The sequence below is a fragment of the Mercenaria mercenaria genome, chromosome 7 (assembly GCF_021730395.1).
Source record: "Mercenaria mercenaria strain notata chromosome 7, MADL_Memer_1, whole genome shotgun sequence".
NCBI lineage: Eukaryota > Metazoa > Mollusca > Bivalvia > Venerida > Veneridae > Mercenaria > Mercenaria mercenaria.
Genome location: NC_069367.1, coordinates 44,766,315 through 44,792,944, shown reverse-complemented (window position 1 = coordinate 44,792,944; position 26,630 = coordinate 44,766,315). Strand labels below are relative to the sequence as shown.

The window sequence follows — 26,630 nt, the reverse complement described above, 5'->3', positions numbered from 1 at the left end:
TTATGTTTAAACATGCAAAATTTAATGATACTAATCATATACGCGAAAATATATACAATTTTATAATCATGATTCTGTATTTGGGCAACATCACAACAAAATGGTACCCAGAGGAGAATTTTCGAACTGATGTAATGAAAATATCAACTAGTGGACTGTATCATCTGATCAAAATATTCAAAAAGATATAGGACAATTGTTTGTTGTTTTTTTTTTTTCATTTCAACATATATGTAGTTGTATTTTGTGCATAATTTTTGTAAACTTGAACCAGTACAGGTCAGAGCTCCCTGCAAATTTATAACACTGAGAATTAAAATCCATATTAATCTTAACCTAAACATCACTTGGTATCATTTGACATGATGTGGCCCATATACATATCTGTTAAAATGAGAAATGACAGCACAAAGGCGTACTGTATATGTAACAAGGTCTAAGAATTTATCATTAAAAATTTCAGTAACAACCATTAAAAAGACTCAAAAACAGACATATTCAATTTAAAATCCTACTTAAATAATCAACCACATTGTATCTTCAAACACTGATGCCATAGCATTAAAAAGTGACTCATTTATTTTTCACTTCACAACAGTCATGATAAGCACATTGAAATATGTGGAGTTCTACTGGGTTTCTAACTTTCAATGCAACCTAGAGCTTACCAGGGAGGCTGTGAATTCATACTTGTACAGGTAGGTGTAGATGTTTGCAGATATATGTAGACATGTATGGGTAAGTGTAGACATGTGCAAGTACATATATGTGTCTGTGTAGATATGTACGGGTATGTGTAACTGTGTGTGATTACGTGTAGCCATGTAAGGGTATGTGTGCATGTAGACATATATGTTTGTTTGTTTTGGGTTAAACACCATTTTTTCTACAGTATTTAAATTATATAACAGTTGGCAGTTAACCTAGCCAGTGCTCCTGGATTCTGTACCAGTACAAATCTGTTCTCCACAAGTAACTGCTAACTTCCCCACATGAGTCAGAGGTGGAGGATGAATGATTTCAGACACAATGTCAAATCATCAAAAAGAGCATTTGCCTTGGCTGAGGATTGAACTCAATACCCTGCGATCCATAGATCTGCAGTCTCCCTATTGAACTAAGTGGGCGGACTAGACATAAGTACCAATGGATGTGTACAGGTACATGTATGTAGCTGTGTATGTAGACATGTGCAGGTATGTCTAGACGTTGTTGGGTACTTGTAGACCTAGATTTCCTTGTAACAGTTACACACATCTCCAGAAACACTGCAACTTATTCACATATTGAAGCAAATGATTTACTTCACATTCACCTACAAGTATGAGACTTCTACCTCTATATTATTCTTACATTACCTTGAATAGCATTTAGCATATCTTCAAACACTGCATTTTCCATATCTATCATACTATTAGATGTATCAAAACACTTTTTCAAATTAGAATTTGAATTACTGAAATCTGCCAGCATGTCTCTTTAAACTTATTAAAGGGAGATAATTTATGAAATGGGCACACTTAGGAAACATTAACACTAAAATGTGTTTAGTAATACAATCATGGTAACATTTGTATGATACTGGATACAGTAAAATAACATACATTATCAAAAAATAAAACCACTTGCTATTTTTAATAGCTGAACACAATTTGGCAACATTCAATAAAAACATACAGGACAGAAAGTACATGTATACAGTAAGTATCTTAAAATAGACTCAAACAGATTTGATCTTTTGCCTTTATACATGATCTTTAAATATGGAATAATGACAATCATTATGAAGTAACAGCTGTTGTTGTTGTCATATAGAATAACAACTTTTATGAAGTTTACAGGTATTTAACAGAAAATAGAAAATTTTGTTCTTTGAAACAGATGAAATTTTTCAACAATTTTAGGTTCTCATGGAATTTTAAAATAATCACAGGCCTAACATTTCCAAATATTTTCAATATAGATTATTCTTGTAAAACTTACAACATGCACTTAATTATGAGGCTTCTTAAAAGTGCACAGAAAAAGTATGTAAAACACCAAGTCAGATAGCGGCTATGAAGAGAAATCCACACTATTAACCCTTATCATGCTGGAAATGATTGGTTCTGCCTTTGCGACCAGTGTAAATCATGATCAGTCTGCACATCTATGCAGTCTGATCATGATCTGCACTGTTCTCCATCCAGTCAGTATCTTTTTGGTTAGCACCCCTTTTAACAGTCAATGGTACTGTCCAAATTGAAAGATGGACAAGTTCATTATAGAAATTAAGCAGGGTAAGGGTTAAAAGAAATCATGGTAAGTCACAATGTTACCTCTTTCCCTTTCAATTTCTTAATACTGAAGATTTCTCTTTATAGGTACTATCTTATACATAGTTATTCTATTGTTCATACTTTAAAATTCTCATGGTACAATCAGAGGAATTCTACATCTTTAGAATTTGTATAAGTGGCCCAACTGGACCTAAGTCACTCACCCAAGGACGACCTTGACCTATGAACAGTTTGGCGCCCCACCATTAAGCAGACTACTAAAAGCTATTTTAAACTTTTTTCTATTTTTGCTGTGATGACCTACAAACAGGTAAACATTATATTAAACTTGTAATAGTCTGTTCCATAAAGTTCATGATAAGATAAAAACTTCTCAACTCTGGCAACCTCTACCTACAGTCAAACGGAAACACTTTCTGAAATTCAGAATTGTCCAGGACTCCATCAAATAATAAGTTCAGCGAAGACCTACTGAGTATTTCATGAAAAGATATTTAAAAGATTTTTCTATTTTTAGCGCTAACAAACAGAACCATTTAAATGAAATGGAAAGTGGTACAAGCAAGGATGCTAATAAAAAAGTCTGGTGATTTCCGTCAAGTGGTTCAGGAGAACAAGTGGTTAAAAGGTTTTTATCTATTTTTAGCTCTTCTGGCCCTTTAAAGGGGCTAAGCATAATAATCTGAATGAATCTGAAAGAGGTCTATGCCAAATTGCCCTTAAATAAGCGTAATTCTGACCATTAGTTTTAGGAGACATTAAAGGAAAAATTTTAACAAAGGACCATGGTTGCCAGATCAACCATCTGAATAGCTCACCCTGAACATAGTTCAGATAAGGTAAAAGGTCAGTCTGTTGCTTGACCTCTTCAATAAGAGGTAACTATACTAACAGAACTACAGGCTTCTCAAAACATACATTAAGAACAATATGTGTTTAAATACTTTCATAAAACACTTAAGAACGATCCTGTTTTTCGTATGTCATTCCTCTACTTCTGAGATCACAGTCCTCAGTACCATGTCAAGAGACCTGCCTAAAATCTTCAGTCCCTGATTGGCTGTTCGTGAAGCACAATCGTAAAAACTGACCAATGACACAGCAGTATTCTAAGACTGGTCACCAAACTCTGGATGAAAGGTGTAAGCACTATTGGTTGGTCTGTACTGTTCTAGGTAAGTTCAAGATCTGATGGGGCTTCTGTCAGTGCGAGGTTTCTTAGAGATAGGAGAACCTATATGAGTCTGAAATAGCAAAAATTGTGATGTTAATAAATCAAAGTTTTTACAAAGGGTACAAAAAATTTCCAATATTCTCAAATTTTGTTTTATTATATGTAAAATTTCATTTGTTTCCCCCTGAATAATTCACTTCTTTGAATGGTGACCATCAAAATATGTAAAAGATGATGCAAAATATTGTTTTGGTTGCTTCATTTTCAAGACATACCGTAATTAAATTTAATGATTACATCTTTAACTTTTAACTAGAAAACAGTTATTTCGGTGTAGATCTTGAATCACACATACAGTCAACAATTGCTACAAAAAACCAAACTGGTCCTTTTGCTTTCATGTCGCAATACCTCAAAAAGTTTACATAAACAGCATAAATATTATTTTACATACTACAGTACATATACACATAATATCCACAGTGTATCACATCAATAATGAGTGTATACTGATTTCAACTCTATTCAGCCTCAAACCAGTAACTTACTTTTTGCCATTTTTCCATGAGTTTTTCGTACTCTGACAAGTAAAACTGGAAGACCTCATCACAGTCCTTTCTAACAAGACTTTGCTCTGGGTTGTACAGGTAACAGTTATCTTTCACTAACATCATATCACTATGGTAATCTTCAAACTCTAGGTACTTGCATGTCTGAAACACATTAAATACAATAATTTACGGTCTCATGATTAATTTCCTTTGAAATTTATTCTATGGCTGAGACAATCCATAAAATTAAATCCTAGTTAAAGTATAACAAGGCTGTTTAGTGTTATAACCCTTCTTCAAAATGTGAAGTCTATGAACTTGTATCTCTAGCCGATACCGATAAAATTTATGCCAACAAAAATAATATGTTTCACAATATTACATGTGAAATGCATTTATCAACTAATTCTGGTGATTTTTATATCTTACTATCATGACATCCTGTCAAAGTAAGAAACCCAACTCATTTGATATCAACAGCTGTAAACGGACAGCAACACTCGACTATTCAAATACCTTGTCACTTAAAAAGTTAAAGTGAAAATCAGACATTAACAAGTACAAAAGTGGCAACAATTTTCAGTCTTAATGCTCAATGTGATAACAGATTACACAAAAAAAAATTCAGAGTTGAAAAAAGGGCATAACTTTGAGAAAGAGTATAACAGGGTTGTGGGAACTGTGCATGTCATATTATGACAGTGAACAGGTGTCAAGTTCCAATGCCCATGTGTGGATACCCAGATACCTGGTTACATGCAAAACTTAACCTGTGATGTCAAAGCTAAGGCACTGGCAAGTGCAACAGCTCTACCAATTCTTTAGTCATACTAAAAAACTATGTAATCAACCCACCCCAATAATTTCTTCTATAAGCAGTGTAAAGGAATAGCACCATATTTTTGTCTGTTTATAAACCATTACCTAAATTAAAATCTGGAAAAAAATCTTAGTACAGCCCTATCTTATGTCAAAATTGAACACAAAAGTCAACACAATTTAATCAATAAAACGTTAACACTAAATTGATCTGCACAATAAACTTACCTCTAATTTTCTCTTGATGGTTCCAAAGTCCATGGGATTTTCTACGATGGTGTAGTAGTCCGGGGCATCTGCTGGATCAACTGCAAAATATGTATGAAGTAATGTATATTATATTTAATCCTACTGACAATTCAATTCAATATCTGATATTCAGCATCAATAAATGGTAATAAACTAGAGATGCTTTTGAGAAAAGCGCATGTCTCCCACAACTGCCTAATAATCTAAATAATAAGTCAGTCTTTATATACTGTTCACTGAATCCACATGTGCATGCGCTTACTTGACACCAAAAAGACCCCTGTACTACTAGTAGTATAGGGGTCGGTTTGGAGGTAAAACTACGCAAGAAATCCGAGTGATTTTGGTAATTCAAGGGCCATAATTCCGAAGTGCCTAGGCCGATTTGGCTAGTTATCGAACTTGGCCGAGCACTTTTTGGCAGACACATTTTGTTGAAGTTTGGTGAAGATCGGATGAGAAATGTTCGACTTAGAGTGCGGACAAGCTTTGTGACAGACAGACACACAGACTGGAGTAAATCAATATGTCTCCCACACCACTGTGTGGTGGGAGACATAACTAAAGCCATTACATAACATACAGTATAGATCCTTTTTCTAACATGATCATTCAGTTGCTACATTATATAATGTGGAAACATAAATATTCATACAGGACTATTTTTTCTGAATTTCCTTATATGTTAATTTCGACCAAATTTTTTTTTATTTCTTCCTCAAGATTTGTAATTCAAGGATCCATGTCCCAAACATTGGCATGAAGTAGACTCTTTCTCTCATCAAATTTGCTTTATTTTTTTTATTCTTTTTTAACAAGTACCGGTATGTTGCTAAAATATTACAATGGTGCAGACAGATGACTTATTTTGCTGGATACAAGTCTTTACAGTACAATGCAACCTGTTTAGAGCAACACCACTAGGAAGATTGAAATTAATTTCTATGAGACGCCGCTGGTCTCGAGAGGTAAATTCACAACTTGCTGAAAGTGAAATCTTAGTACAGAAGTATCTGGTCTGCGAAGGTGTTGTTTGCAGAGGTTTTACTGTATAACAAGCAAACTAACCTGGCTGAGTGAACCATGTAGCAGCATTTAAATCATTCTTGTCCCTGTTCACACCTCGATACTTTGATACTTTATTCAATACTCTGAAAATACCATTGATAAATGTTTGTACAGAATGTCACATCATTTTCAAACAGTATTTAAGCTTTACAATATTTACCTGAGACCAAAACTCGAATTCTTGCATTAACCAACTACACAAGAACTGTTCTAAACCTGAACATCCTGATGAAAGTTTCAACTGATGAAACTTATTCAAATCAAAGACAACTGTGCACGTTTTCTAGACAATTGTCCAGGTTTTCTAAACACAACAGTTTTGATTGATATGTAAATTTTCTTTCTAAGACATTAAATATGTAATATACATTTGCAGAACTCAATGTTAATAGCACAGAATTGTGACCACATGTAGTAAGAAAATGTTACATACAGTTGACATTGTACCGGTATTAAAAGACCACCCAAGGGACTGCTAAGAAGTGGTCTCTTAATGGAATGGTCTCTTAATGAATTTCAGTCAGATGAAAAGAAAAGTTATTTTTCAACTGTTAATGTAACTGTATTTATTATGAACATACATGTATGGTTTAAAAAATCTGTTTTAACATCGTGAACACTTTTCCAAGTCCACAAACCATGAGAATTATGGCTAGATTGTTTGTCAGTTTGACTGATACAAAGGTTAATTGCATTCAGTCACGTGCACACAGATGAAGAAATGCCCGGTAGAATTTTGGTACCCGGTCGCTTAATATATACTTTTGTCAAATATTTTACCTGTCGGGACAACATTAATGTGGTCGCTAGTTGTTTAATAAAATAGTCGTTTAATGGAATGAATTTATGTACTGAAAACCTTTGGGAGGGATTTTGACCAGTTGTTTAATACAAAAATCGCTTAATAGAGGTGGTCGCAAGTACGATGTCGACTGTATTTCAAATATTCTCAAATCAAGGAATAACTTACCCTAAAGCAGCCCTCACCCATCCCCCTGGGGCACCACTTCCAGCAGGGGGCGAGCCGGCTATCTCCTCACCCGATAAAACTTTTCTTTTTCTTCTGCCAGGTAATACTTGAGAATCTAATGACTGGAATCCCTCTATCTGTGTCTCACTGATCCCCGACGATCCAGCTAAAACAAACAGTTTCACTTATACTAAATTGCTCATGAATACTGTGCTTTCAAAAAGACTCCATCCAGGTTCTTGTCAACATACTTTGGTGGTAATGACTTCTTCATTTTCAAATATCAGAAATAAAATAAATGAGAAATTTGTTTTGTTCATTTTAATACTTGGATCACTGTAATCTCAAAATCTTTGGAAATCAGGAAAAATTTCACAATAAACAAATATAGTTCACCAAAACCCAACTAGACAATTTCACCATTACTGTAGACTTTCTTTATTTTCCCTCTGATACTCAATGTCCAAAATATAGGACCAAGTACATATATGAAATTTCAACCTACCAACTGGTACAGTTTCTTCCGTTGCGATCTCCTCCATATGTCCAATACCAACATCACTAACAAAGTCAGCCTTGTCAGACAGTTGTTGACTTGTGAAGTCTTCCATCTTCATGTAAGATGTATCTAAACCACTCGGCTCTACCGTCACATGTATACTGGCACTAGAACTTGCAGCAACTGCCTATATAATGTAAAGAAAATTGTACATCTTCAAGCAGGGGAATATGCACCAATATAGTCAACGAGAAATTACACATTTTTAGAATTTTTTAGCTTTATAGAATAATGTAGGGTATACAGGTTTTTAGGGATATGATGGTGGTGAAGCTATGTTTCTTGACTTCTAACAAATTCAGGTATAGACTAGAGATTTCTATGTCTCCACTTGGTACTTCATTTATATGGAAGCGGGTATTCTGGACACAGCACAAAGAAAGTGTTGGCCCTCAGCCAACATGACTTATGGTACTGTTCTGTCTATTATCTCAATGAGGAAGAACTTGTGCCAAAATATTTTGAAAACCCTTCCACTAGTAAAAGAGGCAGGCATGACCTTTGATCTCAATGTACAACCTTGACCTTGCACAAACATTACTGAAATTTGCCTTCTCACTACAGAAAGCACGTGCCAGGTTATTTCAATTACACAAAACAGAAAAAAAAGTTACAGAGCAGAAACAAAATACTGCATATTGACCTTTGACCTCATCCTGCAACCTTGACCTGACATGTTAAACTGTTGTCTGAATATCATATGTGGCAAACATTTAAGCCAGGTAATTTCAAAGTTTTGCAAATGTGTAAACAGATACAGAGCAGATACAATTTTGTGATGTACAGACATCTGGAAACACAAGACAACCAGATCAAAAAAACAGTGTCTCCTCAAGAACAGTTTTTCAATAAAGGTTATGAAAGACTTTGGATATATCTGTTTTCTTGATTACAACTAGTAACTGCTTTTGAAAAAAACATTATTGGTTATTCAAATTTCTTCCTATTGGGGATGATAGAAATGTTCAGTTGTTTGGAATAATTTGCTAGACAAAGCAAGATTCATACTGGTTTAGCTGATGTTATGTTAATGGTTGATGTTTTCACTGCTGATGATCTGATGACGTCTTGTAAAGGAATAAATGAGCTAGGCTGTATTCGGATGGCGGGTGTGGATGTTGTGATGGGTGCTGTACCAACTACCTTCTGTATGAGTACGGAGTCAGATGAGGAACCCAGCAAGGAGCTTCCTGCACTGTCTTCAGATGAAACTGAAATATAAACATGTTTATCATTAATCTGAGGTTTCACAACAGTAAGTTATTCAGTTTACTGTTAGCAACATACAGTTTCAAGCAATAAGAGCTGTCAGTGGACAGCGTGCTCGACTATTCTCAGTGCTTGATAGTATAATATAATCTATGAGTAAAACTTTAACATTACAGTAAGCATATTCTAAGTCGAAAAGGGGCCATAATTCAGTCAAAATGCTTGACATAGTTGCCTCCTCCTTTTTACAGACTGGGGTCATGATGGTTAACAAGTATGCAAAATATAAAAGCAATATCTCAATGGACTTAGAAAATATTTGGGGTGGTATGCAAAATTTAACATTACAATAAGCATATTCTAAGTCCAAAAGGGGCCATAATTCAGTTAAAATGCTTGATAAGAGTTGTCTGCTCCTGTTTACAGACTGGGGTTATGATGGTAAATAAGTATGCAAAATATGAAAGCAATATCTCAATGGACTTTGAAAAATTTGGGGTGGTACGCAAACTTTAACATTACAATAAGCATATTCTAAGTCCAAAAGGGGCCATAATTCAGTCAAAATGCTTGATAGAGTTGTCTGCTCCTGTTTACAGACTGGGGTCATGATGGTAAACAAGTATGCAAAATATGAAAGCAATATCTCAATGGACTTTGAAAATATTTGGGGTGGTACGCAAACTTTAACATTCGTGTGACGCTCACGCTAATGCCGACACCTGAGTGAGTAGGACAGCTCCCCTATTCTTCGAATAGTCGAGATAAAAATGCAAATATGAAAACACAAAACACTGTTACATGACTTCAGTTCTTACAAGTTAGCTATATTTCTTTTTCATTTTAACTTAAATTTAAATCCAAACTTCCAGAACTGAAAACTAAGGGCTTCTTTCGTCTTCTATTTTCATGATTTGAGCCGTGCCATGGGAAAACCAACATAGTGGCTTTGCGACCAGCATGGATCCAGACCAGCCTGCGCATCCGCGCAGTCTGGTCAGGCTCCATGCTGTTCGCTTTTAAAGCCTATTGGAATTGGAGAAACTATTAGCGAACAGCATGGATCCTGACCAGACTGCGCGGATGCGCAGGCTGGTCTGGATCCATGCTGGTCGCATACCCACTATGTTGGTTTTCCCATGGCACGGCTCATTTTTTTGTTTGAACAGGTTTTCATACACCTTTGTTTCAATGCAAATTTGCAGATAAAAAAAATGCTTCAAAAATCATGTTAATGCAATAATAAATCTTACAAATATTTGGCAATGTTCCAAGTCAAATTTCAAATTCTAATCACTGAAAAACTGGCAATATCAGGAAGAGGAAAAAATACAGTAGAGACATTCTTTAAGAAATTACAAAAAGGTCATATGACAGGGCATTTGAACGCATGTCTGGAAAATGGTTAAAAGATCATATATTCAGGGGGGTCACTAGGGCAATTTCAGCTGCGCTGTCATAGTTGAAATGAACATAACTGCCATAATAACTATTGTTTCATTCAGGAAAAGGAAGAGCTTCTTAACCTTTAGCCTGCTGTCGGCAAATGATTCTGTCTTTGCGACTAGTGCAGACTAAGATCAGCCTGCATGTCCGTGCAGTCTGATCATGGTATGCACCGTTCGCTATTCAGTCAGTAAATTTTCAAGGAACATCCTCTTGAATAATAAGTGGTATGACCCAAACTGAATGGTTAACCAGTCCATTATTGAAATTTAGCAGTGTAAAGGTTAGGTCTTAAAAAGGTGAAAGAGTAATAATGATGCTTTTTCTGTAACTTTTTAAAAGTTTAGTTCTATGCAGGTCATATGAACCATTTGATGAACAGAGTCATATACAACATAATTCTATAAACAAAATAAAATACAACATAAAACACATCACAAAAACGAAAAACAAACCTGTTTCTGAATTTGCAACTTCCTGAATCACTGGAAGACTAGATGAACCTTCTACAGTCTTGTTACCCTGGTTACCATCCTCTATAAACTGGAAAGGGTCAAGGTCAATCTGAGCCTGTGCCAGAGAACTACTTAGAAGGTCATATTTCTTTGCATCTCCTTCTCCACTCACAATAACTTGCTGTCCATCTGCAATCTTTATACCACTTATTGTGCCACCCTTTTGAACATAAAACATGCCAGTCTGGGGATCAAGGTCCCCTCCTCCAGCATCTGGGGGTTTCCCCTGAGATCCTGCTGTTGCGGTAGTGGTCTGAATTTCTTGTGGCACAGAAACATTTAACGGTACAGCAGTGAGAATTTCATCCCCACCATCTTCTGTGCCAGTGCCTACATTCTGAGCCTCGGACTGAATATAAGCAGCAGCCTGATCTTTTTCAGTCTGGTTTAAAATACTCATAGCTTGCTCTATGGTATAAAACTGCTGCTGATTCAAATGGTCTGATAACTGACTTAAGTCTACACTGGATGACCTTTGAACTGTGACCTTGGGTTTAGCTGCATTCTGATTGGCTTGCATGTCTAACAGTGACTGTATAGCTGCTGCAGTGTCTGCAGACTCTGCTGTATGGGTATAAGTGTTTCCTTGTTCATCTGTGACATCATACTCAAACCACTCATTGTTCGGCATTGATGTTGTCACTGAAAAACAAGATTTCAAAACTCCATCATCTGAATAGTTGTTCTGAAGTATGTCAGATTTTAATTTTGGCGAACAAGTCATTTTTACCAGGGGAAAACCTTTCTATAAAACTGATGTCTTTATGTCTTTATTTAAGTACCTTTATCATATTTGAGTATTTATCATCCAGAACATTGCTGATTAAACTATTTTAAGGACTATTTTGAAACCCAAGCAAATAAAGCAAAAGGTTCTATTTTGCTTCAAACTGACCTATCAGCTGGAAGTCTCTAAATGGAGTATATTCTAAGTTTCCTTTCAAGAAAAAGTAGTATTTCCTTACCAAACTGCATGAAATATTTTTCAATAAATTATTACTGAAGAAAATATCTGACTTAAGTAAAGTAATTTTAACACTGTGGGAATAAGTTTCAATCATAACCAAAAAACTGACACACTTGCAACACTTTTGAGCTTTACGAATTAGCAATTTTTTCTGATTATTTCCTTACCTTTAGTCTGTGTGCTGTCTTGTGCTGCTGACGTCAAGGCTGCTAACTGTGCCTCGTCTAAATTAAGAGTGACTTCCCCTGACTGGTTGTCTTGGTTACCATCTGGCACTATGCCAGCTGCTTGGATTAAGTCTTGTAAAATATTAGATGACGGTTGAGAAGTGTCAGATCTTGATTTTTGCAGCGACTGACTGATCTGTAAGTGAAAATATTCATAATTATCATACTGATATCTAAATATAGAGCCGCAAAAAATACATAAAAACAACAGATTTTAATCAATGTTATGTCAAATATTCTATGTCAAAGCTTAAACATCAAAAGCAGTCTTAGAACCATAAGATCATAGCATCAGTGAATATCTGCATACATATGTGGATGGGGCTGAATTTCAGAAAGGGTATACCAAATACTTAAAACATTTAAGTATCTTTATCATAATACCACATTTATACAGCATTCTTTATTATTTTGGCTAAATCTTCATGATCTTATACTGCTTTAAGGTTCTTCCCTGAAATGCTAATTCTTCATGACTGCTACCTGTTTAGCTAAATCTCCATGCCCTGATGTAGTAACTATCACCTTCCTCTGTGTATCAGCTGCTCTACCAATGTTTGCTGTAGTTGTTGTCACCACATACTGTTTTGTAGGATCTTGTTTCTGTAGGAAACTTACCAACTCCTGAAATTAAAGATGAAACAAACCTTTATATCAACAAAATAAATCATTGATTTACTCCATATTTTCCCAATACTACATTTTGATTAACTGCAGCTCAGAGACTGCTAATGTTGGTGTGGTCTAGCAGTTACACATAAGACTGTCAATCCAGAGGTGAATGCAACAGTTATACCTATTCTTCAAATAGTCGGGCTACAAAAAAAGCTCTAGTAAAAATCATGTCTTTGCTAAAAATTTTGCTTTTTTTTTCAGTTGTGAACTGTTTTAGTAACTCTTAATTTCTCATTAAAAATATATGACCCTTCATTTGAAAGGTATTTCACTTTCAGTCAGCTCCGGTCACACCTCTTGACTATTTCAGTGCACTGTATGAAATAAGTGTACTTGTTTTCCATTTCTTTATATTGTTGATTATTTACCTTTTCAAATGGGCTAGAGATGACTGCTGTAGTAGGTTTCCCACCAGCACTTGTACCTGGTGTGATTGGTACCCCAGGTCTTCTTGGCTGTGTCTTCTGGACTACTATCACATTTGGCTTAGCACCTGTAAAACAACTTTATTGTTAGACTATTGCTGTATTTGAGAATATACCAAATAAATAAATTCAGTTCAGTAGAATACCTTTTTAAAAATCAGCCCACTATTCTTAAAACCTGTCTCTTGATTCGCTTTTACATTGTTTCACTTATACTCAGCAGCAAGATAATCTTACCAATATTCATGGATTCTTTCACAAAATAAATGTAACATATAAATGTTCTATGTATGTATCTGACAATCTGCCCACATGAATCCAAGGCGGATAGGTAACCTCAGGAGGACAGAAAACCTCAGCCCGCTGACCAGTCAAGATGGTGGATACATAACCTCAGCCCAAATTACTTCAGTCATTATGTCAGATAGACAGCCTCAGCCCAGTTGATTTCAGTCAATATGGAGTATAGTCATGTAGACTTCAGTCAGTTAGGAGGGCAGATAACATCAGCCCGGTTGACTTCAGTCAATCAGAAATATTAAGAACCTCAGCCCAGTTGAAATCAATCAGGAGCACAGACAACCTCAGTCAAGTTGACCTCAGTCAATCCAGAGCAACAAACCACATCAGCCCAACTGACCTCAGTCAATACTGAGCACAGACCACCTCAGTCCAGTTGACTTTAGTCAATAAGAACTATAAACAACCTCAGCCAAATTGACTTCAGTCAATCAGGAGTATCATACTATTATCTCAATGCACCAACTTCAAAATCCATCAATTTTTTTTAGAAAATTCAATCAACATACCTGAGATTCCTGCTGCATTTTTGACAGCTGTTAAATGAAGAGTTTTAGGATTCACTGTGACCACACTAGAACCTCTTGGTGCTGTTATAATTTTACCACCTTGAGTCTGGATGTTCAATACTTTAGTGCCTGCCGAGGTACCTAAAACATCAATGTTTAATTAAAGTTATTATTCTAAATACCAGGTAAAATTGTGTCTGCATGATACTGCAAATAAGATGATCAATTAACTTTACAGACCTGGATACTTAATTTTCACCCTGCAAGTCACTGAGATCTTGACCAAACTTATCTCTGAACCACAGAGCTGGCGATCATCTACATATAACAGGCAAATGTCCCATGAAATGCAACTGCCATAAGCTTACAAGTCCTTCACGGTCACTGTGATATTGAACGTTGACCTTCAGATTCTAAAGCAGTTATCTTCCAATGTTTTTTAGCAAAGCAACATATCCCCTCTTTTTAAAAGATGGAAGATATTCAAACTCCAGAAGTTTAAATAACAAGAGCTATCTGTAAGACAGCCAATGCTTGCTTGACTATTCAAATTGTTGTCCCAGAAGCAGGAATATTACCATAAATGTTAAAATATCTACAGAGTTTCAATCCAGTATTTGCATTAGTTTTGCTGAAGTTTTTAAGTTCAAAACGGGACATAATTTTGCAAAATACATGTCAGAGTTATGGGACGGGTTTTTGAGACAGTAACTTGCATGCAAAACTTTAACCACGATTTTCTAAGTCCAAAAGGGGCCATAATTTGCCCAAAACACATGTCAAAGTTATGGGACTTGATGCTATCACCTAACTTTATAACCCCAAAGACACATGTTAGTTTTCAATTCAATATCTACATTAGTTTTGGAGATAGTAATTTGCATGCAAACCTTTTACCAGGATTTTCTAAGTCAACTTTTACTAGGAGTTTCTAAGTCCAAAATGGGGCATAATTTGGCAAAAATACATGTCAGAGTTATGAGACTTGACCCAGTGAGGTTGGTAATTGACCTAGAAAAACAAAAAAAGTTTCAAAGCTATATACCTTTAAATGATAGCTATAGGTACTTGCATGCAAAACCTAAATCAAGGTGTGAGGCCAGGGCGTGTAGGATAGTCGAGCTAAAAATGGAAAGCTCTCCAATCTTTGAATAGTGACCATAGGAGGAACTGGCTACAAATGACCACAACATTCAGGTTTCATTATAAGGCATTAAGCTGTTTGAAACCCATTTAGTATTACACCTATATCATTTATTAGTTTTCATAATGTATGTTACACTATGTAAATAAGCGGCAGAGTACTGCAGTGGCAATACTGAAGTCCCCTACCGGTTTAAAAGTTTGAAAGTGTTCATCCCTTGTGGTTGCTGGCAACAGTATTAAGACTAAAATGCTTCAAGGCATTTAGGAGCTAAGAAAAAAAAATGTCTGTACTTCAATTTCAATAGTGGCCTTAACCTACAAGCATAGATACATAGCACACATTGTCTCATCATGGGGAACATTTGTGTGCAGTATTAAGATAATCCATCAATGCACACAAAAGTTATGGAGCGGAAACATATTTGTGCTTGACCTTCAATAGACATGGGTTATGTGCGTGATAAATAGTTTAAGCATTGGAAACATTTCTGTGTAGTGATAAAAAATTCCTTCTGAATCAATGCAATTGCAAGTTATTTAGCAGAAATAAATTTTCACTTAATCTTTAACAGTGACCTTGAACTTAAAGGACAAGCAAAGATCATGTGTTGACACATTGTCTCATCATGAGTACCACTAAGATAACCTATCCATACATATAAACGTTATAAATCACAACATTATGAAATGGCACTATTTCTTTTTCTAAAATACTCACCTGTAAGAGATGAGCCTGTCCTGGTAACCATGGCAACAGAAGATTGTGCTGAACTTCCAGCACTCACCACGACAACAGGTGTACCACTGGGAGTGGTTATTTGACTGGGTTTCGGCAGTATCTTACTGGCACCACTCCCCACACTTTGTGTGATAATCTTCATACCTGAATACAATACAAGCTAGGTTTTAGGACTTTTGCAAATTTGTTGACTTTTTTTCCAAAGCACCATCTCTCCAAATTTATATCACCTTTTTTTACAATGACAAAGCATAATTATTCTACTGAACAAAAATACTCGATCATACTTTTCAGTAAACCTTACCCATTCCAGCATGTTATCAGCTTTGAACTGATATTAACAGACAGTAGCCTGTTCTTCTCTATAAAATGTCAAATTGTAGAATATTTACTTAACTTTGTAGATTATATTAAATATGTACACTCAAACAATTAATTTTGATTTCCTGTTGTAAATAGTTCAAAGTAAAGCTTTAGAAGGAGTAGCAGCGAAAAATTTATTTTAAATCCCTTTATCCCATCTGTTTGTTCACAGTACCATGGCATTACACAGATCAATTAACATAACAAGAGCTGTCAAAGGAGACAGTCGCTCAACTATTTTGACGCTGGATAGTGGAACTGGGCACATCTGAGGAAACTGCCGATGTCACTGGAGTGTTTGATGACTCCAGTGGTATGTGGATGAAGATATTGCACAACAGCTCGAGTCTGAATCAAAAATATTAAGTAATAAGAGGTAAAGATAAAGTGTATCAAAATACCATGTAAGTATAATTCTAATACAACATTTGTGCAAGAGTTATGCACCTTGTGCCATATGATGTGGGTGATGATGTGGAACAACTACTTCAAGTCTGAACAAGTCTGAGTTAAATCCATTTCCTAATAACTGAGATATAGTGAAAATGCATCAAAATTAACATAAGATTCTAAGTAAAAAGGGGGTACATTTCATGAAAAATTGGTCCAGAATTATACACCTTGTGTCATATGATATGGGTGGTAAGGCAGAACAACTATTTTAAGTTTGAATGAAATCCATTTAGTAATACGTCAGATATTTATTGAAAGTGCACCAAATTAACATGAAATTCTAAGTATAAAGGAGGGATAATTCATGAAATATTGGTGCCAGAGTTATGACCCTTAAGCCATATGATGTGGGTGATGATGAAGAACAACTATTTTAAGTTTGAAGCCCCTTGTGTAAAACGATGCAGGTAGTGATGATGAACAATTATTTTGTTTGAATCAAATCCCTTGTGAAATAACATAGATACAATGAAAATGTATCAAAAATAACAGAAAAGTCTAAGTAACAAGGGGGCACAATTCAAGAAAAATTGGTGCCAGAGTTATGCACCTTGTGTCATATGATGTGGAACAACTATTTTAAGTTTGAGTGATAACTGAGATAAAGTGAAAGTGCACCAAAACTTTAACCTGAAATTCTAAGTAAAAAGGGGGGATAATTCAAGAAATATTGACGCAAGAGTTATGATCCTTGTGCCATATGATGTGGGTGATGAAAAGGAACAACTATTTTAAGTTTGAAGCAAATCCATCAAGTAATAACAAAGATAATGAGAAAGTGCATCAAAACTTTAACCAAAGTGTGGATGTGGAAGGACGCTGACGCTGGGTCGAGCAGGATAGCTCTCAATACTTCATATAGTTGAGCTAAAAACCAACAGTCATGTGTTAAAAATGATTAAAATCCTGATGAAGTTGAAGTCTATTTTGTCACAAACCTCCTTCCTGCCTGATCTGTATGGTAGGTTTAGGTCCAGGTTTGATCCCCTGTATAGTCTGTGGAGATGGCTGCACTGGCTGTGGACTCATTGGTATTACTACACCAGGTCTCGGGGATGGCACCTTAAAATGTAACATAATCATGTTCTCACTATTGCTTTCTTACAGATTAGTCTTACAGCTTAAAATAATTTTGAGAACATAAAATTTGTTGCTTTCTGCCAACATGTCCACCTTATCAGGACATGAACCTGTGGACTTAAAATTTTACATATAAAATAAAAGGGAATTTTACCTGTATGTTGATATTTGGTGTTGTAAATTAATACAACCACAAAATCCTTGCCATAATAGTGGTTTAATGAACTTCCTTCAAATACTTTTTGGAACACGCAAGAAGTTGTGTTGGAACAGATTCAAAATTTTAACTCAATAACTATGTTCTGCCTATGTACATATATTTTCACAATAGACAAACAGAAACATATGCAGATTATAACAGGAAATTAAATAACTGATTTATACTGGCACATTGTCATTTAAAAAAGGATTCACATCTCCTGAATGCACTATGTTATCCACATATTCATCGCATTAATGAGCAACTACCAAGTGTATTGCGCATCAAGTTATTGAAAAAAGTACAAACCTGCATCAGTTTTTGCCGTGGTACAGTTTTGAATCTGGGTCTAGAAGCAGTGATGGTGGGTGTAAGGAACGCTGTAGTTGATGTTCCTACAGCACTGGATGTAAGTGGAGTAATAACTGAAACATAGAAATCTCTAAATAAAAATTGAATTTTGTTTAGTTTCAAGTTGGTTTATATAGCAACTTTTCCAGCTTTGACTGAAGTTGGAACCACTGACTTTCCATTAGTTTATTTGATAGCTTCCTCTCAAGATTTGGAAATTTATGTACCAAAGAATAAATTCATGATGACCTAGCAAGCTTTTTTTTACTTGTTTTTGTTTTTGTTGGGTTTAACGTTGCACCAACAAATTTATAGGTCATATGGAGACTTTCCAGCTTTGCTGGTGAAGGAAAACCCCATGTGACCCTCAGTGCATGATTTCATCACAGGCGAGCACCTGGGTAGAACCACCAATCTTCTGTAAGCCAGCTGGATGGCTTCCTCACATGAAGAATTCAACACCCCAAGTGTGGCTAGAACCCACATAGGTGAGGGGCAAGTGATTTAAAGTCAGTGACCTTAACTACTCTGCCATGGAGACCCCCAGTAAATTATTTTGTGTGACCTGCAATTCATTCAGACTATTTAAAATTAATCAAAATGTATCCATGTAAAATCTGATATATATTGATTTTTAGTCTTTATGCAAAATAGTTGATCAAAAAATGGTAGCACTATTTCTCTGTCCTACAGGTTGCTCACCGTATTTCAGTATAATTCACAGTTTATTAATACAAATAAACATGATCTGTCATAGCAGAATTTATCATAATACATAATTTACCTGTGGATGTTGTGTTTGTTAAGTATGGGGGTGTGGCCGATATATTTCCTGTACTGGTTCCAGTTGCTATGGAACTAGACAGAGGCAGTATAACAGACTTGGGAAGGTTTGTCGTAGATGTTCCGGTTGACACAGTAGATCGTCCCATTGGCATGGCTGTTTTCTGGGCAACAGTTACTTGTGGAGAGTGTCCCTGACTTGATACTAGGATAACCTGTATGTATGTAGTTTGAAAACAGCATCAAATTCTGAATTAACTTAATTCAAAAGTGTTAGTGATTTGATGTTTCTATTACTTTTTGCAGAGTTTCACAACATTATTAACAGCTATTGACCTTTGCAGCAACACAACAACAGTATGTTAACCAATCACAGCTTGTGTATTGCCTACTACCAGTATTTACATGTTCTCTGCAAACAACACCACACAAACATGGCTTTAGAACAAATGCCTTAAGACATATTTGGGGTCTATTTTGTTAAAATACTTACCATGAACATTCATCTCTGTCAATATACCCGGAGTAATACAAGTCAAAAGCAATATTACATGTTGCAATATCCTGCATAGAATACATTTTGTTTCTTTATAATACTGTTTCTGAACATTTAAGACATACTTTGCAAAAATTTCATTTATCAGTAAGTTCAAACTAAAAGCCACATTCACAAATTTTGGAAATTTTAGAGAGAAATCATTTTTACTTTAAAAATGCACATAAATTTTTACTTTAAAAATGCACTTAAGTTGTTTTAAATTATGTTCAGGTGCTCACATTTCATCGCCTTAAGTCAATTCAGGTTAACTTTCAGTTTCAAATGTAATCATCTAATTCTTGAAGTTCAAAGGATTCATACACAAAACACAAGATTTTATAATATTTACTATGGGTAACACTGTGTTAGTCCTACCTTCTGAGTCTGGCTTCCACTGGCGACCACCCGTGGCTGAGCTTGTGGACTCTTGCTGATGGTAATTTTCTTTGGTGATAATGCTGGTGTGTTACTCATGGTTGTTGTATATGTAACTTGTGGAACTGGGGTTCCGGAAGGAGAAAACATATTTTCTGTTGACGTGCTGCGTCGCCGTTTACGGATCTGAACATCTTCATCTTCTTCTGTATTTAAACCTCCTATCAATGTAAACAATTAGAACTTCTGTAAATGTACAATATTAAGAGCTCCTGTAAAGGAAAACAATAAGACCTCTTGTAAATATAAACAATCAAGAGCTCATGCAAGTAGGCTAGTCACACTGCAAACCAACTGTGGAATGCCCTAAACAGTTTTTGTCAGAGCTTCAAGCATACTTGTACAAATATGTTTAAGATTTACTGTAAACACATTGGAAACCTGTCCAATGTGTACTGATATGCATTAAAAAATGTACTACATATTTTAGTCACTTAGAGATCATAATTTACTTTTATTATCAAGCACATTCATCACATCAATGGTGCAACAGAAATTGCCACTGATTTCAAAAGCAAAACAAGTACATTATGTCTTTTAATTCTGCATCAAATACTGTAAAAACCTGAATATATTACGCAGGTTTTTACGAATGTTTTCATTTTCATAAAGGGGTGCATATTATACAACATAGTAGGGCTTCGTACATTTTTTCCTTAGTTTGATAGCAAGTAAATATCGCCGAAAATCTGAAAATTATTATCATTTTGTATGCTGTCTGCTGTTTACGTTATTTGCACCTCCTATTGAAGAGCACTTTTGGCTGGGTCTAAAAGCAGGTATGGAGATATTCTAAATAGAAGATCTCATAAAATCTATTTTAATATTTCATAATTACAAAAGAAAAATTATTCAGTAAGTATGCTAGTCAGATTCTAATGTCTGTCATAGATTTCTGATACAAACCTTTTATATGAATGGACATTCCACTGGGTAGAACAACAACATTCGATGTTGGACTGGAGGGCCTAGACGTCCACGGTGTTGATGGTGGGGAAGACATTGATGATGCTGCCGCAGCTGTAAACGTTTAATAGTTAATTACAGCCCATCAAGTCATCAGTCGAATAAATCAAAGTACTTATCATGTTTTAGACAATCATCTAAGATAAATCAGTAGTCACTTCAAGAAAATGGTTATTGCAGGATGTTCAAGTTAAAAAAGCTTAGAATAATGAACGACAGAGTTGCTAGCCTTCTGTAATAACAGATTTCATTAGAAGCATCTCGCTATTTCGTAGATGTGCATCAAAAGATTTATCAATGGACTGTGCTTGCTAGGGTACGCAACAGTTTGCATCAATTGAGAAAATTACAATCAAAGTACTATCATAAACTGTAAAAAAATTGTTCTAAAAGATATATATAAAAGTAAAGTTTAAACTAAGTAACAGTCCATACCAGTATTATCTCTGATACCAGTCTGTGAAGGGCTAGGCAATGAAGCATTTTTCTCAGCCTGCATATTAGCCACCTGATTTGCCGTTACTGTGAATGCAGTCTGTGGAACCAGTCGTGGCATCAAGGGAACTAGTCTTCGACCCTCAATCAGCCATTCTTGTGTTGTGTTAGATGGTGACATGCTGATTTTACATAAATGCAACAATGTTTTGACTGATACAATTTGTAATTACATCAAGTGTTAAAATAAGCACAACTTTTTCTGTATCTGAAAAACCAGAATATCAATTCTTTGTGCAAATTTATTTCTGGTCAAACATGAAAAAACTTCAATGTATTTGAATCACTCTCAGCATGAATCACTAGGAAACCAGTGCTGGTGTTATTTAAGATTGTAAGTTTTGAACATAGCAGGAGCCAATCTGCAGCTTTGATTCTTGAGCACAAAACATACATTAGATCATTACTTTCCTTTTGTAGACAGTGATTGAGCGAAATTAAATCTCTCAAGGTAAATGTAATGCCACAGTTCCTACTGTACTGTAGTTTGAAACCAGAGAACGAATTTGGTAAATGATTCATTTCTTCTATCTAATTCTGAACGTACAGCATTAATTCTTCCACATTAAACATTTTGTAAGTACTGAAAAAGAAGTTTTTATTATGCATACTTGTCAGCAATTGTTGCAAGTTTTTCATCATTCACTGCCCGCCTTACTTCAGCTCTGTGGCGTTCTGTTGATATACTGAAAATAATACAGATGTTTATAAAATACGGTCAAGTACAAAATGCATTATATCATATTGTATAATGTACACTTCCACAACTAATAAAGACTTTCCCCCCCTAAAAAGTTACCTCCAGTAAAAATAGACAGTCCCAAAGCAAAAAGTATGTTTTACAAATTCTTTTGGTTACACATCCTGTCACATTATACAACAGTAATAATCTTGTGCTATTGATCAGCCTATATTTCAACACACAAGTTTTCTGGTCTTTAGGTAAAACACGAAGTAAAATAATGAGAATACATTCCTGTCATGTAATGAAATACTTAAATATTAAAAGGCTAGCCATTCAACAATCAAAACTTCAGGGTATAGTTTTGACTACTGACTAGCAATTCATCCAGTAAGTGTATATTATAATTCAAAGGCAGCTGTTCAAATATATCATTATAACTATGATCAAACTTGCAAATATACCTGAGAAACTGTTGTAGATCATGTAAAATTTTCTTCTTCTCTTTGTTCAAGTCTCCTTGTGCTCGGAAAGCAGATACAATAGCTGAGTAGGCTTCTAACTCTACACGCCGCAGAATCCGTTTCGACTCTTCATGAGTCATATCCAGCAATTCGGGCCACATTCTTGCAATAAGCAAATAACCTGTTTACTCTTTATACCAAATGCTGAAATAAAAAGTAAAAGAGCCTGCATTACAGTCTATGCATAATAATTCGGGTAAGAATTTTCCAAGCCAATCTCTTCAATATTGTAATTCTCTTTCTTCTGGAACATGTAATCATTCAACACTGACAGCAGATCCCCCAGTCATCCATTCAATTACAGTAAGTCTAATCTAATTTAAATGCGATTGCGGAAATTCCCAGTTTTGTTTGTTTGTTTGTTTTGGGTTTAACGCCGTTTTTCAACAGTATTTCAGTCATATAACGGCGGGCAGTTAACCTAACCAGTGTTCCTGGATTCTGTACCAGTACAAACCTGTTCTCCACAAGTAACTGCCAACTTCCCCACATGAATCAGAGGTGGAGGACTAATGATTTCAGACACAATGCTGTTTATCAAATAGTCACGGAAAACATACGCCCAGCCTGAGGATCGAACTCACGACACCGCGATCCGTAGACCGACGCTCTACCTACAGAGTTAGCTGCTAAGCAGGCGGGTTAGGAAATTCCCAGTAGTTCCAACTTTAATGCCAACCCTATGTGAAAAGGGACATATAAGATATAATATGAGGAAACTAGAACTATCACTCAAGTGATTAATACCCCCAATGTTGATGATGATGTTGGAAACAGTTTAAGTCAGATTCAAATGTATTTAGTAACAACAGAGTTATTCAGTGAAGTGCATGAAAACATTAAGCAAAATTTTCCAGTATAAAAGGGACATAATTTATGAAACATTTCTGCCCGAGTAATGCAACCTGTATCATAATGCAAGTTATTATGTGGAACAAATCTTGTGCCATGTGATGTCAGTGATGATATATATGACAATTATATCCCAGGGCCTCCCGTGACTTTACTTTAGCCAATTGCAAAAACTTGGAGCCATTTTATAGCCAGAAGTGCCAGAATTAGAAGCCATTATTTTTTTATCTACATTTTATTTGATACTTTAACCATGCAATTTGCTCTTGAACCAGTACATCCTAATATCACATTGAATCAAATATACTCTTAATCTTCTCATTAAAATATTTTAACCATTTTTCAAGAACTTTTTCAAAACAAAAGTAATTGCACAATCTATAAAATTATCCATTTATAGGGTTTGCCATTGTTTGTTTCTGGTATCCCAACCTACCCTAAATTTTTGGCCCGACCCTAAATGTTTTTATGGCCTCAACTTTTTAACAATAGTTTTATGCTTTAAACATGGCCAGAGATGTTAGAAGTCAACTTACTGCTGCTCTAATGGCATTACCCCTTTATTTGTATTCATTTCTGACACAAAAATAATTTCCAAAAAGTCCCACATAATAACAAAAAATTCCCGCCCCCAAAAATTTTACTGACCTACATGTACCTACCCTAATTTTTTTAGCATGTTATTGAATACCAGAAACAAACATTCTTTTTCTGCCTTATCTCCCTTTAGTGGGCATTTTTCACTACTTAGATGATTTAAAAACATGAATATTTAGCTCTGTACTTTTTGCCTTTGTATTTCAAAATTTATATAATGTCATTTATCACAAAACAGAGTTGTTTTATTTCATTTTGTGACTTTTCAAAAAGCTTTTGAAATGCTTAAAGTTCCGTTATTATATTTAAATTTTTATTTCGTTGTATACATATTAATGTATAGTAAAAATACCACCTTAAAGGGTAAGGAAAGCCTGAAAATAAGTTCATTTTATGTGGAAGCCATCATCAAGCCTTTCATAACGCTAAAAGAATTTTTAAAATCGGACAACTATTAAAAAAGATATGGCAGTTTGAAATTTAAGAAAATGGCTGATAATGGAGGCAGCTGAATGGAGGTAGCCATTTTAATGTGTTTATGACGTCATTTACACACTGCTAAATACTTTATTTAGCGATTAACCTTTTAAAAGACTAATTTTCATATGTTTCTTGAGTATAAGGTGTAAAACTGTTAAACATGATAATTTCTTTCATTATAGCTGGAAAAAGAAGAGAAATTCTTTTACAGTAATAAGTAAATGCAGTTCAAATGTGTATCTAAAAATTTAATAAATCCGCCATTTTGTTTTTTGTTGCCATGGAAACAAAATGGCCACCAATTTGACCAAATATTCAAATGCTCATAACTTTCTCATTTCTACTCCGATTTTTAAAATTCTTTCACTTCTTTAAATGATTTAAGAAATCCCAGCTGACAAAATTAACATTAGAACAAAGTTGCCTTTCCCTTTAAGGTATTAGTAGGTCTTTATTTGTGAAGCTCTTGGGTGGTGCTTTTCAAAATTAGTCCTATGTATCTACGCTATTTGTGTATCAATTCTATTTGTTGGGCACATGGCAGAACAAAAAAGAACTGCTTTTGTTCTTTCGTATCTCAAAGATTTTTCAACTAAATTTTTTTTATTGTGCATATTTATTTAATATCGGTAGTTTTACAAGCGCACGTTTTTTCATTTTTCAATTCTTTGCAAGCACTTTGACTAATCATTATTTCCTGCATTTTTGCGGTTCTTGTGATTGACCATTACGTTGGCAAATCAGCTTGATGTTAAAAATAACTTGTAAATTTATCATCAAGAAAATGGATGGCACTTTAGACGAAGTGCACAGCTAATATTTTGTTTAATCTGCTTTCGTATAAGTAGGCGTGGCGAAATTTGGCAAATCAGTTTGACTGATAATCGTTCTTGCATGAAGGAACACTCTCGCGACTCGGCTAAGTTTTAAATTATGCCCTGAGATTTAATTTGATATTGACACGTAGGTGTATTGTCTTCGTGTATTGCTAAATATTGGATTACCGTCAAAGGTTGATCTTTATGATCATAATAACCTGTTGCCAGTCATTTTCGCCAACGGGCAAAATTTATTGCCAAATTCTGAAATTAATCGCAAATGGCGACATTGGCAAATGGCAACGGAGGCCCTGATATTCAGTTTAATCTAAATCCATTAAGAATTGTTAGTCCATCAAATTTCAGCCTGAAAATTAAGAGGAGTCAGAATTCATGAAGCAATGGTGCCTGTGTTATGGACAAGTTTAAAAGGTTCAATGACGTGAAAAATTCAGGGGCAATAAAGAAACTGTGGTAGAATGCACTTTAGTGGTCCCCTGAAGTTCATGTGCACGCAAAGAAATTTAGGGTGTGGGGGCACATCCCCCTAACATATTCATAAATTTATATAAAGTTATATATTATAAAGTATATATTATACCGCTTATAACTTTTAAGACATTTTAAACTACTATAATTGTAGGGACCTCTAAAGTGCAAGTACACCAGAAACAGAAATTCCTAATATTTCAATATGAGGTTAAAACAAATACGGCGTCAAAACAATGCTGCATCGAAATCATGAACACGATCTAGGTCTACCAATGGCAATGATGAGATATTTTTTTTGAAAGAAGTGAAATAATACGATGACTGGATACATTATTAGGCATTAAAAAGAAAGCCTGGAGTTTTTCCCTTATACTTTGTAAGCAATTGCCAAGCAAAAACAACAAAAATCGTCTGTTATTTAGCCTGGATTTCGTCAGATTCATGAATTTCAGAAGCGGCCCCTTTGTGAAGATGATAAATTATTGTTACTGCAATGAATTCACAGCTGTTAAAGGAAAAAATGTAATAAATAACTAAAGTTTAACTTGAGAAGCTTAGAGTTAACGGTTACTTCTAACATTCCATCAACTAGTTATCCATATATAATCTTAAAACTCTCATACTTTTCAATTTTCGCAAACTTGGCCACCATCTTGGATTTGCAAATGCATGCGCATGCGCACAAAGTTTTTTAA

General features: G+C 35.1%; 1 protein-coding gene across 1 annotated transcript; it reads right to left on the bottom strand.

The window, feature by feature from the left end:
• On the bottom strand, positions 1-26,609 carry LOC123554247 (BRCA2-interacting transcriptional repressor EMSY-like). Its single transcript, XM_045344240.2, has 22 exons — positions 26,559-26,609; positions 22,637-22,840; positions 22,102-22,176; positions 21,431-21,612; positions 20,936-21,049; positions 19,970-20,190; positions 19,058-19,271; positions 18,232-18,347; positions 17,582-17,705; positions 15,807-15,971; positions 13,943-14,083; positions 13,077-13,201; positions 12,517-12,657; positions 11,974-12,169; positions 10,780-11,481; positions 8,678-8,880; positions 7,616-7,796; positions 7,111-7,276; positions 6,141-6,223; positions 5,052-5,131; positions 4,002-4,166; positions 1-3,523 (listed from the first exon to the last, which is right to left on the bottom strand). The coding sequence occupies exons 2-22, from the start codon at positions 22,795-22,797 to the stop codon at positions 3,461-3,463; spliced, it is 3,618 nt and encodes a 1,205-aa protein (XP_045200175.2). The 5' UTR covers positions 22,798-22,840; positions 26,559-26,609; the 3' UTR covers positions 1-3,460.
• Positions 26,610-26,630: the final 21 nt, after the last annotated feature.

What these genes read in the sequence shown, in the direction of transcription:
- LOC123554247 (XM_045344240.2), bottom strand. Translation starts at nt 22,797, where the DNA reads ATGTGGCCCGAATTGCTGGATATGACTCATGAAGAGTCGAAACGGATT. An exon ending in GTGGAAGCCAGACTCAGAAG is followed by an intron (nt 19,272 to 19,969) that starts GTAGGACTAACA and finishes ACATACATACAG; the next exon opens with GTTATCCTAGTATCAAGTCA. An exon ending in GGAAGAAACTGTACCAGTTG is followed by an intron (nt 7,277 to 7,615) that starts GTAGGTTGAAAT and finishes TGTTTGTTTTAG; the next exon opens with CTGGATCGTCGGGGATCAGT.